Source organism: Pagrus pagrus (genome assembly GCF_965226575.1).
Source record: "Pagrus pagrus genome assembly, chromosome: 20".
Taxonomy (NCBI): Eukaryota; Metazoa; Chordata; class Actinopteri; order Spariformes; family Sparidae; genus Pagrus; species Pagrus pagrus.
Window position 1 is genome coordinate 10,375 of NC_140207.1, and position 12,287 is coordinate 22,661.

Genomic DNA, 12,287 nt, shown 5'->3' on the forward strand with positions numbered 1-12,287 from the left:
TCCAGGAGGTGTATAGATGCTACCTAGTGTTATGACTGTATCCTCAATTTTCCCTGTAACCATTATGTACCTTAAAAATTGCTACACCTCTTCTATGCCCTGATTTGTAAGATGAATGATATACCTTTGAAAATCCCATTCTTTTAAGTTTCTCATGTTCTGATGGAGTGAGATGTGTCTCTTGTAAGAGCACAACCTGAGCACTTTCCTTTTTCATTTTTGACAGTATTTTACTTCTCTTTGCTGGGTTTAGAATACCGTTCACATTAAGTGAGACTACCTTAAGGATTTGCTTATTCATAATTTACCACGTCAGTTAAATCCACCCTCTCTGTGTCCCTGCTGGCATTGGATTTATACACTATATACATCTCTCCCAAAAAACAGACATAGTAAGAACAAATTGAAACAGTCTTTATCAACACGCCACCAAAACGAAAAGGAACAGTTGTTTCCGGTGGTGAGGCTCGTCTCAAAGGAGCCTTGCGGGACTCTGGAAAGTCAAAGCCCTCGTAAGGGAGAAACCCACGTCGCAGCCGCGGTGGGGCCCTTAATTGTGGTCGCATAACTATGGTAATAACAAAACAAAACGTGGATTGTTCGCCCACTAACAAGTCCCGACTCTTAATTAGTCAAAATGATATTGTAGGACGACTCATGGATATGTGAAGCCATATAACTTTTCCTGAACAAACACTCAGTGTGGGGCGCAGCCGTCCGGGTGTGAAATACCACTTATCTGCATCTACAGCGTGGCTGTAGTCGCTCCTGCCCCGGGCACCTGCCTCCTAAACTCCTGGAGTATTTCTTTATATTGAGAGCGGGGGTTTCTCTTGGGTTGAGCGCAGCCGTCCGCTGCATCGGGTTGATCTCCGTGGAGGTCGCGCCGTCTCCCCGCTGCCGGCTGCCATGTAGATAGAAGCCCGATTTCCTCTTGATCCGGAGCGCTGGCGGATTTCACCACAGCCACTGAAAATCCCCGTGCGACCATATCTCTCGTTGCCTCCGCAGCATCCTGGTATAGACGGGTGCCATCGTTGTAAAATACGCGCATCTTTGCAGGATAGGGCGTCTGGAACTTGATCTGTCTTTCTTTCAGCACTTTCTTGGCTTCGGCGTATTCCCCGCGTTTCTTCAGCACTTCAGAAGGAAAGTCATGGTCAACATAGAAGCGGACATTGTCGCAAAGCACTTCTTTCTTCCGCCAGGCTCTCCGAAGTACCTCTTCTTTCATCCGGTAGCTCCCAAATTTCACCACGATAGATCGAGGCTTCTGCTGCCCGCTGGGTTTTGGTCCCAGTGCCCGGTGTGCCCGCTCCATCCCGAGCTCTTCTTCTCGGGGGAAGTCCAGTGTACTTTTCAGCAACTTGTCCAAAAAGCTCAACCTGTCGCTCCCCTCTTTATCCTCCGCTATCCCGTAAATCCTCAGGTTATCCCTCCGCGCGCGGCCCTCCTGGTCTATTAGCCTAGCTTCAAGGTTAACCTGGCGCTGGGTTAGCCGCTTTATTAGCGTGGATGCTGCTTGCAGCACGGTCTCCGTCTCACCAATCCTCCCCTCTGCTTCGTCCAGTCTGGTGTTTGTTCTTTTTAACTCCTGTGTGATGCCGGAGAGTTGTGTTTTGTTATCCTTTCTGAACTCACGGAGTTCGTTGAGGATGCAGCGCAAGCTAACTTCTGGGCCGTCTTCGTCAAATGCACGTGGGCTAGGAGAGTCACTTTGGCTGCTTTCACTCGCTTCATGATACGTTTCTGCCATGTTCGTTGCCGTCTTACTTCTGGTGCTAACCCCCAACTGCATTATTTATCAAATTATTCACTGGGTTTGACCCTATTAAATTATTAGGAGGTTATTTCACAAAACCATCGGGGAGCTCGAAAGTTAGGCTGTCATCCTCTTGGGGGCGGAACCGGAACCCCCGCTTAAGCCTTTTTAAGATCCTTCTGCTGTAGTTGTTGGACTCCACTGGTTCGGACCACATGGAGGGGATTGCTATAGCGGGGACCGCACCCTGCTCTGTACACCTCGCTTATGAAATGACTACTCACCTACAAACAATTCTCTAATATCTTGATGACAATAGCTTTTGGTCTGTGCTTTGAAAAATAGGAAATCCCAATTTCACTTCTCATACTCTCATACTCTCTACTCTCCACCTTTTCTCCTCTTATATGGTTCATGGAAGCACGCGGGCGGTGGCCTGGGGACAAACATGCGTCGGCCAGTGCCTTGCCTCTGTCTCTCACACAACCTATGTTGTCGTTGGTCAACGTAGGGAGAGACTCTGAGTACTCTTTTCACTATACCTAACCTAACCCTTCATTAGAGTGTAACCCCTTGTATGAAAAATCAGTATTTGCACTTTGGTTTATGATAAAGATAATGAACGAGTTGAGAGAGTTTGCCACAGTGTTCTAATAACTTGCTGTTCTTCTGGAGTTTGCAGTGCGTGACCTGCCTTTAGCGAGTACAATGTATGAATGAAAAGCAGGCTTAGTGTAATTTGTTGTTAATACATTATTATATTAACTCATAATTCTTCACACAGCAAATCATCGAGGGGTTAGACCAGCCCGTTAGTAAAGTGTGGCTGACGCCATTACACCATCAATCTACTGTATTATGTAGAAACAGCCAGTTTACTGTAAAATCATATCATTTTGGAGCAATTCATTAAAGTTTATTTACTGTGATTTTCTACAGTAGCTTCTTGATTACAATTCTTACAGTGTAACCACAAAAAATACTGCGGAACACTGCAGAATATTCACAACAATCACCTAACATGTATCGATATGAACACATTGGACACGTAGCCAGATCAATCCACTTTCATGATATTCAAACCAAATAATGCTATATTCAAAGCTTGGTTCATAATCACACACACAAATAAACAGAAACAAAATTCATATTCATTTTCTGACATGAAAATGTCATGTTCCTTCATTCAATAAATACATTTTCACTTAAGGTGTGTGTGTGTGTGTGTGTGTGTGTGTGTGCACTGTGACTGCAGCTGTTTCCACTTATGTCCTCTGATAACAAGTCATGTTCATGCTAGCTGACTAACTCACCTGTTAACTTTGTTGTACCTGATGGGGCGGGACATCTTACACCATTATCATTCTTATTGGTTCATGGAGTTAGCTTAGCTCTGTTCACCTTCCACGTAACAACAGGCTGAATGACCCAAAAGAAACACAGCTAACATAAAAGGAACCCTAACTAATGTAGACCTAACATGTTGTAGATGTAATAGAGCTAACCTTGCTGACAGCGCTTAACTAGAGCTAATATTAAGCTAGGCTACGCACACATTAAACATAGCTAATGTAGATTTAATGAAGACATGACATGCGAGCCAATTTAATGATGACATTAGCAAAGAGCCAATATAGAGCTGACATATAGCTAATCTAAAGCTAAAGAAGTGCAAGAATAACACTTACATACAGCTAACTTAGCCCTAGCACGGACCTAATGCTGTGCTAATAAAAGAACCTGCTGGCTTTTGGTGCTTTCAAGTATACGCATAACAACAATAAGACATAACATTTGTATCAATATTCTAGTATCATGATAACATAAGTATTAGCTAATGTAAAGCGAAAACAGAGCTAACCACAGCTACCATAACGCTAAAGCTAGAGATAACTACAGCTAACATAACTAAAACAAATAGAGCTACCTACAATTAAAGTAAAGCTAAAAGTAGAGCTAACTACAGCTATCATACAGCTAACACATAGCTAACAGAAATAGTTAAGAAACATTAATGAAAAATTAATGAAAAATAAATAAAATAATGATAACATCTGAGTGACTGTGCTGGGACTTTTATTGTTAATTGCAGTGTGTGACATCACTTCCTGTTCTGTTAGTCCCTGTAGCAGTGTCCAATCGAATGTTTTGAATTTTTTGGTGAATTTTGTTTTCCAGGACTTTTAACTTTTGTGCATTAGTGAATTCCAGCTTTTACAGGAAGTGACATATCCCTGCAGTGATTGATTATCATCAATATTATATTCCCAACACTGCTGTGCAACACTGCCCTCAGATCACTTTAGGTTTCATCAGAGGGTTAGCTCCGCCTCCAAGTTGCAGCCATTGGTCACCCAGTAGAAATGTAAAGCTCTCCCAGGTTTCATGTTTTGTTTTATTTTACCTTTCAAACTTAGAGTCTGGAAATGTTTTCAATTTTGGTCCAGCAGGGTTCTTTAAATATTATCTCTGATGGTTCCTGGGTTCTTTAAGATAACATCTGGAGAATGTTCTCTGAGGATTCCATATGCCACTTCAAGAACATAAAAGGAAGCATACAGTCCAGAGATGACTGATGATGTCACAGTCTGTGATGTCACTACAGGTAGAATCAGTACTGTGCTGATCAATCAGCAGTCTGGTCAGCGCCGTGTCCATTTGATGAGAGTCTCTGGAGATCGATACAGGAAGATCAGTTTGGCGTAAAGCTCCTCCTCCAGCTCCAGCTCGCCTGTCTCTCTCACCTGAGACAGCCAAAACAGCCAATCAGATCACAGCATGAACGATAATCAGATCAGACAACAAACCCAAACCCATCAGACTAACACTGTTCTTATCGCTACTTTTTTCCTAACAGGGTGACACATCAGAGGGCGGAGCCTGTGGAAGTATCCTTGTGTTAACAAAGTGTTTTAAATGTTACCAGGAAGATGTCAGTGCACAGTTTGAGGATGCGATCAACGCAGGGCAGCTCCTCGAACATGATGGAGTGACTGATCCCACTGAAGAACTCTCGCACAAATTTCCCAATCACCAAAACCACCGAAGCGTATAATCCCATGATGCTGCAGGGCCAGAGAGACACAAAAAACAAAAGGAAGAAGAAGAATGAGGAGAAGGTGACTGATTGTATAATGTACCAAAACAATACTTCCTGTGTCGCTGTAGCTGCCGGGGTCGACGTTATTGTACTACTACTACAACATCAAGAGCTAGTGCTACTACTATTACCACTACTGACACTGCCACCACTACTGCACTACTAATACTACTTATGGTGCTATAAGTATCAACATGTGTTACTCATGTGAGTTCACTGCAATAATATCACAGTTACTGCAGTACTTTAAGGCAATGTGTACCCGTATCCAGCCAGGAAGCCCAGACTCGGTGGACTGACTTTGTCACTGAATACGAACAACTGAAGCCCCGCCTCCCTCCTGTCACCCAAAGAAGCTCCACTCCCCACAGGCACCAGGCTGGCAGCTGGTTGGTCAACAATCCACCACTCCTGGATTTCTCGGCTCTGATTGGTGGACCGCTCCAGGGCAAGCAAGATTTCTTTGTAGCGTTCGTCTGATTGGAAGAGAGAACAGAGAAGTCACATGATTGGAAGAGAGATGTTGTTTGATGTTTACACAGCAAAGGACCAAAATCTGAATGGTCTCATAGCGGCCATTTTGTGTCTTTGCTGTTTTTAGTCTTTTTGTTGTCTTTTTGCTTCTTTGTTGTCATTTTGAGTCTGTTGTTTAATGTCTCTTTGTTGTCGTTTCTGTTGAAGTCTCATTGTTGTTTCAAGTATCTTTGTGGTTTTTTTGAGTCTCTTTGTTGTTGTTTTGAGTCTTTGTTATCATTAGGGTGATGGTTAGGGTATTTGTCGTACTTTTGAGTCTCTTTGTGGTCGTCTGCAGCTTCTCTATGGTCATTTTGAGACAATTCAAGTTATTTCAGTTCATTCTTCCTGAAAGACGGTGTTCTGAGACCGATCTGTGAAGCAGTAATAAATTAACTTCTACCTCCTTGAAATGTAATTTTTTTTTCTTTAGATTTCAAGACTTCAAGAATTAAAAACAAACAGTGACAGTGATTTCAGATCGTTAAACTGTTGGACATTAATCTGGTGGTTTTAATGATAACTGTGTGAAATTATACACCTGTGTAAAGCTGTTCGATGGGTTTGGCGTTGGAATCACTGGGAGCTCGAATGAAACATGGAAACACATCCTGTATCACCCTGAAAACAAACACAGAGACATAAAGCCAGTAATGTTGATAGGTATGTGTCCTGCATCTCTGACACATTCAAATCTGAAAGGACGCAGTGCACTCCCCAGTTCCCAGGAATGCACCATATTTCATCCCTGATAATGCTACATTGTGAACAACAATTATGTATAGATATAATCATAACGGGAAACTTTGTCAGGACAGAAAATAATCTGCTGTTCACCAATTCTGACCATCTGCACACTGTGTGCATATATCAATCATCATGCTGATAATATCTGCTGCAATAAGACCAACACTGACACACAGATTTCAACAGTCAAAGCTCCAAACTTGGTATTGGGGAATAAACTAACTGGGTGACACCCAAGAATAGTCAGCTCTTACCGATTCTGTATTCTTTTGTGGTAATGGTGATGGATGAAGCTTTACTATTCAACTGACTCGCTGGTTTAAACCAAAGACATAAACCTCTGTTGAGGTTATTTGAATTGTGTAGACAAGTGTATCACGATGATGTGATACGACTGTACCCTACTCAGGATGTTATCAGTTGAATCACATTTTGCGGTCTGTTTTTTTCAGTTCACACTAGACTCCTTATTAGCCTACATCAGTATGTTTTACCTGCAGCCTCATACTCACGTTTTAACACCTTACTTCATCATCTGGGATGTGAAAACATCAGATTTCCATACAGTCAGAGAAAGTTAATGATTTTTAAGTTCAGTTATAAAATCCCAGATATGCACCATGGAACATCTCCACTGTCAGAGCAGGGCCGGAGCCATTTGAGATGTTATACCACTGAAAGCCTCTATTCTTATTCTGTTTTTGTACTCTGACGAAACCAACGTCACCGGCTAACTTGCTCATCAACTTTCATAGGGAAGCCATAGATGTGCCAATATTTTATTTAAACATTTTTGATTTAATTTGTTTTTATATGACATTTTCGATACATTTTCGTCATACATAGAAACATGACTATAACTATAAAACATCAAACACAAGTTTGATGTTTTATGGTTTTCAATTTGTCAGAAATCACATATTTTATTTGTGACCACATGTGGGTCCCTGGTACTCAGTATATTGAACACCCATCATCATCACTGTAAAGCCGCAGTTTACAATCTGTACATAGAATGATACAAGGAGACATTTCCACAGAGCAGAAACATTATGAGACATGTTTGATTTTCTCAATAACAATTATAATTCTGCATAAACTATACTGACGAAAACCAACCTGTCACTGTGCTGCAGCGCTGATGCATCATGGGTGACAAACGTATCACAGAGTCCCGCCCCCTGAACATGTAGCCCCACCTCTCTGTGTATAAGCTCACCCCATGTACTCACACAGGAAGAGTCCTGGTTCCATTCAGCAGCTGGATCAGCTCTAGACGAGTCGGATCGTCGAGGTAGGTGACATGTTTACCTGACGCAAGCTCCACCCTTGCCCCCAGACTCAAGTTCCTGTAAGGAAGAGGAAATTGTTTTCAGTTACTACGACTTCTGACTAACACTACTGCTACTACTACATTTACATTTAGGGCATTTAGCAGACACCTTTGTCCGATGCGACTTACAATAAGTACATTTGTCACAAGAAAGAAACCACAACATATCACCGTAGATAAAGTAAGAATGCAAAAATAGGAAAAATTTTCAAGCCCTCGTCTGAGCAAAGTAGCTGCTTTTTTATCAAGGATACCTTCAGTACACAAGTGTTATGATTAAGTGCTAAGGGTAAGAACATACAAGTGCATAAACGTGTTTTTTCTTTTTTTTGGGGGGGGGGGGGGTCATGCTATGTAGGGTCGGGTTGTCCAAGCGAACATGTCTTCCAGACATTCTGAGATGCGAGTTGCAACGTGGATGTCAGAGTATAGGGAAAAGACAGGAAGAGTTGGGTGTCGTCTGTATAACAATGGTAAGAGAATTCATGCAATGTGATTGCAGAGCCTAGTGATCTAGTGTATAGTGAAAACAGGAGTGGTCCTAGTTCTGAGCCTTGAGGGACACCAGTTTCCAGAAAGCAGGGTTTGGACAAGGAGCTATTCCACATGACCTGAAAGGTGCGATTTGTCAGGTATGATGTGAACAAGGTTAAAGCAGAGTCAGCAATGCCAAGTTCAGCCAGAGTGGAGGAGGCTTCCTCGGTGTTTTGTGGATGGTAGTGAGGAGTGAGTGGCGGGAGAGAGGGATTTCAAGTTGTGGCGGGTAGTGACGGTGTGAGGTGTAGGGGCCAGGGAGGTGGTGGACTTCAAGGGGAGAGAGAAGGATACAAAGTGGTGGTCGAACACAGTGAGCAAGGTAACAGAGAGTGCCGAGGTTCAACAGGAGCGTGAGAGTGAGAGGTCAAATGTGGAGAAGTCGTCAATGAATTCAGATGAGTGCAGCTTCTCTGGGTGGATGTTAAAGGCATCCAGGACAACGGGTGGTGTGCCATCATCAGGGGAGCAGCTTAGAAGGACGTCCATCTCTTCATACAAGTCACTGAGAGGACTGGCAGGGCGATTGATCACCACAATGTTGAGCTTGAAAAGAAGGGTGACGGAGACAGCGTGGAATTCAAATGCAGATCTGGGTAGGTGGTCCAAGGGAAAGACCTGGTTAGACCACATGGGTGAGATGAGGAGTCCAATTCCTCCTCCTCGACCTGTATGTCTTGGGGAGTGTGACAATGAGTAGGCAGTTGAGAGGGTAGCTGGAGTGGCAGTGTTTTCTGGAGTGATCCAGGTCTCCGTGAGGGCCAGGAAGTGGAGAGTCTGCAGGGAGGCATAGGCTGAAATGGTGTCCACCTTCTTGTTTACAGACTGGCAGTTCCATAGCCCTACTAGTACTTCAAGTTCAGTACTGGTGGATAATGTTGGGTAACAGACATTGGCTGGGTTACGGCCTCGAGCAGTGGGTCTTTGATGACCCACATCTCCGGTTAGATGTCCTGGTGGTGGACAGTGGGTTACTTGGACTTCAGAATCAGAATCAGAATACTTTATTAATCCCCGGGGGGAAATTGTTTTTGTTCCAGATGCTCCGTGCAAAGTAGAGATAGAAATGTAGCATGAATGGAAACAAGAGATAAAGATAAAGATATAAAAACAAATTAAAGTACACAACAAAATAAAATAATAAAGTAGACAATCTCAAGTGTACAATGACCACTCCAAGTATGTACAATATGGTATATGATAGTCTTGATAGTCTCCCCCGAGAGACTCCCTAAGTCTTCGTTCGGCTGTCCTGACGCTGTAGTTGACGCTGCAGTTGACGCTGTAGTGACTAGCCCATATGTGCTAGATTTAACATATGTAGGGTTAGCTCCGCCCTGCAATCAACCCTAGTCACCACAGCTGAGTTGGCCGAAACTGGCTTATAGCCACTCAGTTTCACAAGGATTTACACAAAAGACATCTAGGCAATTTTAAATATTTCAACTAACCTTACTCACAGAATGCCTAAACACTGGATCTAAAATTACTTTCTGACCAACAGCAGTTTCATAGCTTCTTTCCCTAAGACTACAACTACTCCTACTACTACTACTACTACTACTAATGCTACTGTTTGTACTACTACTAATGCTGCTACTGCTACTGCTACAACTACTACTACCACTACTACTGCTAATGCTAATAACAGTACTGTGTGCACTACCAAACATTGATGGATTTTGGATCAGCTGCATAAACACAATGGTCAAGGACACAATCAAGGGGATGTATTAAAAATTATTTATCACTGATGAATCATAAAGCTGACCTTTGAATGGTCCAGGACACAGTCAGGGGAAAGTGATCCAGGCTGAGCACCTGGCTCAGGTACTGCCTGCTGGGGGGACTGATGGTCCACAGAGAGTTACTGCTGCCCTGCAGCTCCGCCAATGTCACGTCCTCATGACCATATGCCTCGAGGAACTGCAAGGCACTCTGGGAAATACAGAAAACAAAGCTTACTGAAATAAAACTACACGCTGCAGCACCCGTACTGCAATGACGGTTTGTAGTAGTACAGCAGAGAACTTACAGGTGTGTAGCTGTAGGAGCTGACAAAGGAGTTGAAGTCTTCCTCAGTCAGATCTTTGAGCTGATTCTGCTGCGCGCTCATTGTAAAGATCGGCTGTCAACAACAACAACACAACAGTTATAGTTCTGATACTGCTAATACTACTGCAACTACTGTCAACAACAACAACACAAAGGACCCTTTTTACTCAGTACAAGTGAGTCATTGCAGATGAGTTGGTGCAGGTGAAGTTACCTGGAAGCCTCCCAGTGTGATGGTAAGAGAGACGTCGAGTGGTCGATTGACGACTCCGGCGACAGATTTAATGAGCGACATGAAGAGCAGTGGAAACCAGACGATACAGATGAGCAGCAGAACGATCAGACCACCCATCCCATACTTCACCACCCGCTTTTTCTTCTGACCACGAGGCTGAGGGTATCTCTGTGTACAAATACACACAAAAATACATACAGACACTTCTTCTGAAAACAAGTCTCTGTGTACAAATACACAAAAATACATATGAATATATAGTACACAGACACATACTTTCTCAGACTCCCTCCAACACTTTAAGACAAAGCAATGGGCGTAAACATCTTCCACACAGATCCACGAGGACAGAGACAGGGTGGTGTCTGTCCACACCCAGTCCATCACCGCCCTCAGCTCCGTCAAGAAGGGAACCAGACGGAAACTGTAAGCACACAGACAGGCAGACAGAAGTAACATATGTCAACAGTCAGGAATCCCCAGGGGACTTTAAAGTAACGTTTAGGAACACTATGTTGTTAAAATGTTCATTTTATAACAGAGTCTGGTGCAGCATCTGACAGGCTTGTAAGGTGTCGTTTTTAATCTCAAAGCGTCAGGCTAATAGTTTCCCCGTGATTTCAGTCTTTATGCTAAGCTAAACACTTTATCTCTGAGTTTTTGTGCCAAGATAGGCTCACAGTGTTCTCCCTGATTCTAGTCTTTCTGCTACATTATGCTAAATGTTGGCTGTGTTTTCGTGTGTGTTGGACTCTGATGGGGACTCACCCCTGAAACAGGAAGAGGTTGAGGTAGTTGTAGCTCTTCGTCAGGAAGTTTCCCAGAACTCGTGTCGGGTAACCAGATCGAATCTGATAGGCTGACAGACCGAAGTAAACACATTTGACAAAATACCAGAGCTGAGCCACCAGGTTCTGATTGAAACGCCTGGAGACAGACAGACAGACAGACAGACAGACAGATGAATGTCTAAGTCAAACTGCAGCTTCCATACATTATTAAGTTAACAAATTATTATAAATAAATAAATAAACAATTTCCCAGTCTGTGATCAATAAAGTAATTCTATCTAACAGGTGAAGGTGAGTTACCTCTCAGTGACTGTTGGCAGGATGAAGAACATCCAGAAGTGAATCCCAAAAACCAAAATCACCTGAAAGACCAACTTCCCCAAAACTGTCTTCCTCAAGTACAGAGCCCTGTCTATCACCATGGTACCTGAAGACAGAGGAGTGGACATTGAGAAAGGTAAAAACACAGACAGGTATCAGATAGACAGGTGTAGACATACCAAACTGGATCAGAACCATCACCAAGAAAGCTTCAGGCACTTGGTCTTCAGAGAGGGAGGAAGTGATATCAGCAGCTGCAGAGTGTTTCTGGGAAGTTTAAATAAAATAAAAATGATATCAGATAGATTATACTGAAGCTTGAGCAAGTGATGTGTGACTTTATGTCAATTAGACTTTACTCCGAAGGCCCAGAAGCCAAAGACGATGATTATGAAGTCGACAGTGTCAGCGAGGAACATAAGAACGTAAACATCAGTGACGGCACTGTACTCTGGTTGGACAAGAGCTCTGAAGAACTGAAGGACTGGACGGTAGAGAGACCTACACCTAACACACACAGACAGACAGACAGAGAGAGAGAGAGAGAGAGAGAGAGAGAGAGAGAGAGAGGAAGGTTATGGTTTCACTTCAGTAAAAAAGAAACTGATAAGAAAAATGATGATGATGAAAAGAAGAGCTTCACTGGACATTGTTAGCTTTGGTGTTAGCATACCTGCTAACAGAGTACACCTGGCATCTAATGGTAAGTTCTCTTAGTTTCTCCAGCAGCAGATCAAACCTGCTGGGCTGCTGAGCTCTGGAGCTCACACTGCCTGAAAAACACACGAAGAAGAAGACTAGGAAAACATCAACAGCACTTAAACATTAATGCATTTATTTCGAGCATATTTCATCAGTGTATACATTTTCCACCGTTGATCCAACCCCCTGTCCCT

The 12,287-nt window shown here is 43.1% G+C and overlaps 1 protein-coding gene across 1 annotated transcript in view; it reads right to left on the bottom strand.

The window, feature by feature from the left end:
- Positions 1-2,653: 2,653 nt before the first annotated feature.
- The window catches only part of LOC311249355 (piezo-type mechanosensitive ion channel component 2-like), a 45,965-nt gene continuing 36,331 nt past the window's right edge, over positions 2,654-12,287 (bottom strand). The window contains exons 42-55 of the mRNA XM_084340348.1: positions 12,065-12,164; positions 11,751-11,898; positions 11,571-11,658; positions 11,371-11,497; positions 11,048-11,206; positions 10,556-10,703; positions 10,259-10,447; positions 10,025-10,117; positions 9,761-9,927; positions 7,355-7,471; positions 5,917-5,996; positions 5,125-5,338; positions 4,686-4,827; positions 2,654-4,506 (exon numbers count right to left, since the gene is read on the bottom strand). Of these exons, the coding sequence (XP_084196474.1) occupies positions 4,405-4,506; positions 4,686-4,827; positions 5,125-5,338; positions 5,917-5,996; positions 7,355-7,471; positions 9,761-9,927; positions 10,025-10,117; positions 10,259-10,447; positions 10,556-10,703; positions 11,048-11,206; positions 11,371-11,497; positions 11,571-11,658; positions 11,751-11,898; positions 12,065-12,164 (1,874 nt within the window). The 3' untranslated portion in view covers positions 2,654-4,404. The remainder of the gene's footprint in view (positions 4,507-4,685; positions 4,828-5,124; positions 5,339-5,916; positions 5,997-7,354; positions 7,472-9,760; positions 9,928-10,024; positions 10,118-10,258; positions 10,448-10,555; positions 10,704-11,047; positions 11,207-11,370; positions 11,498-11,570; positions 11,659-11,750; positions 11,899-12,064; positions 12,165-12,287) is intronic.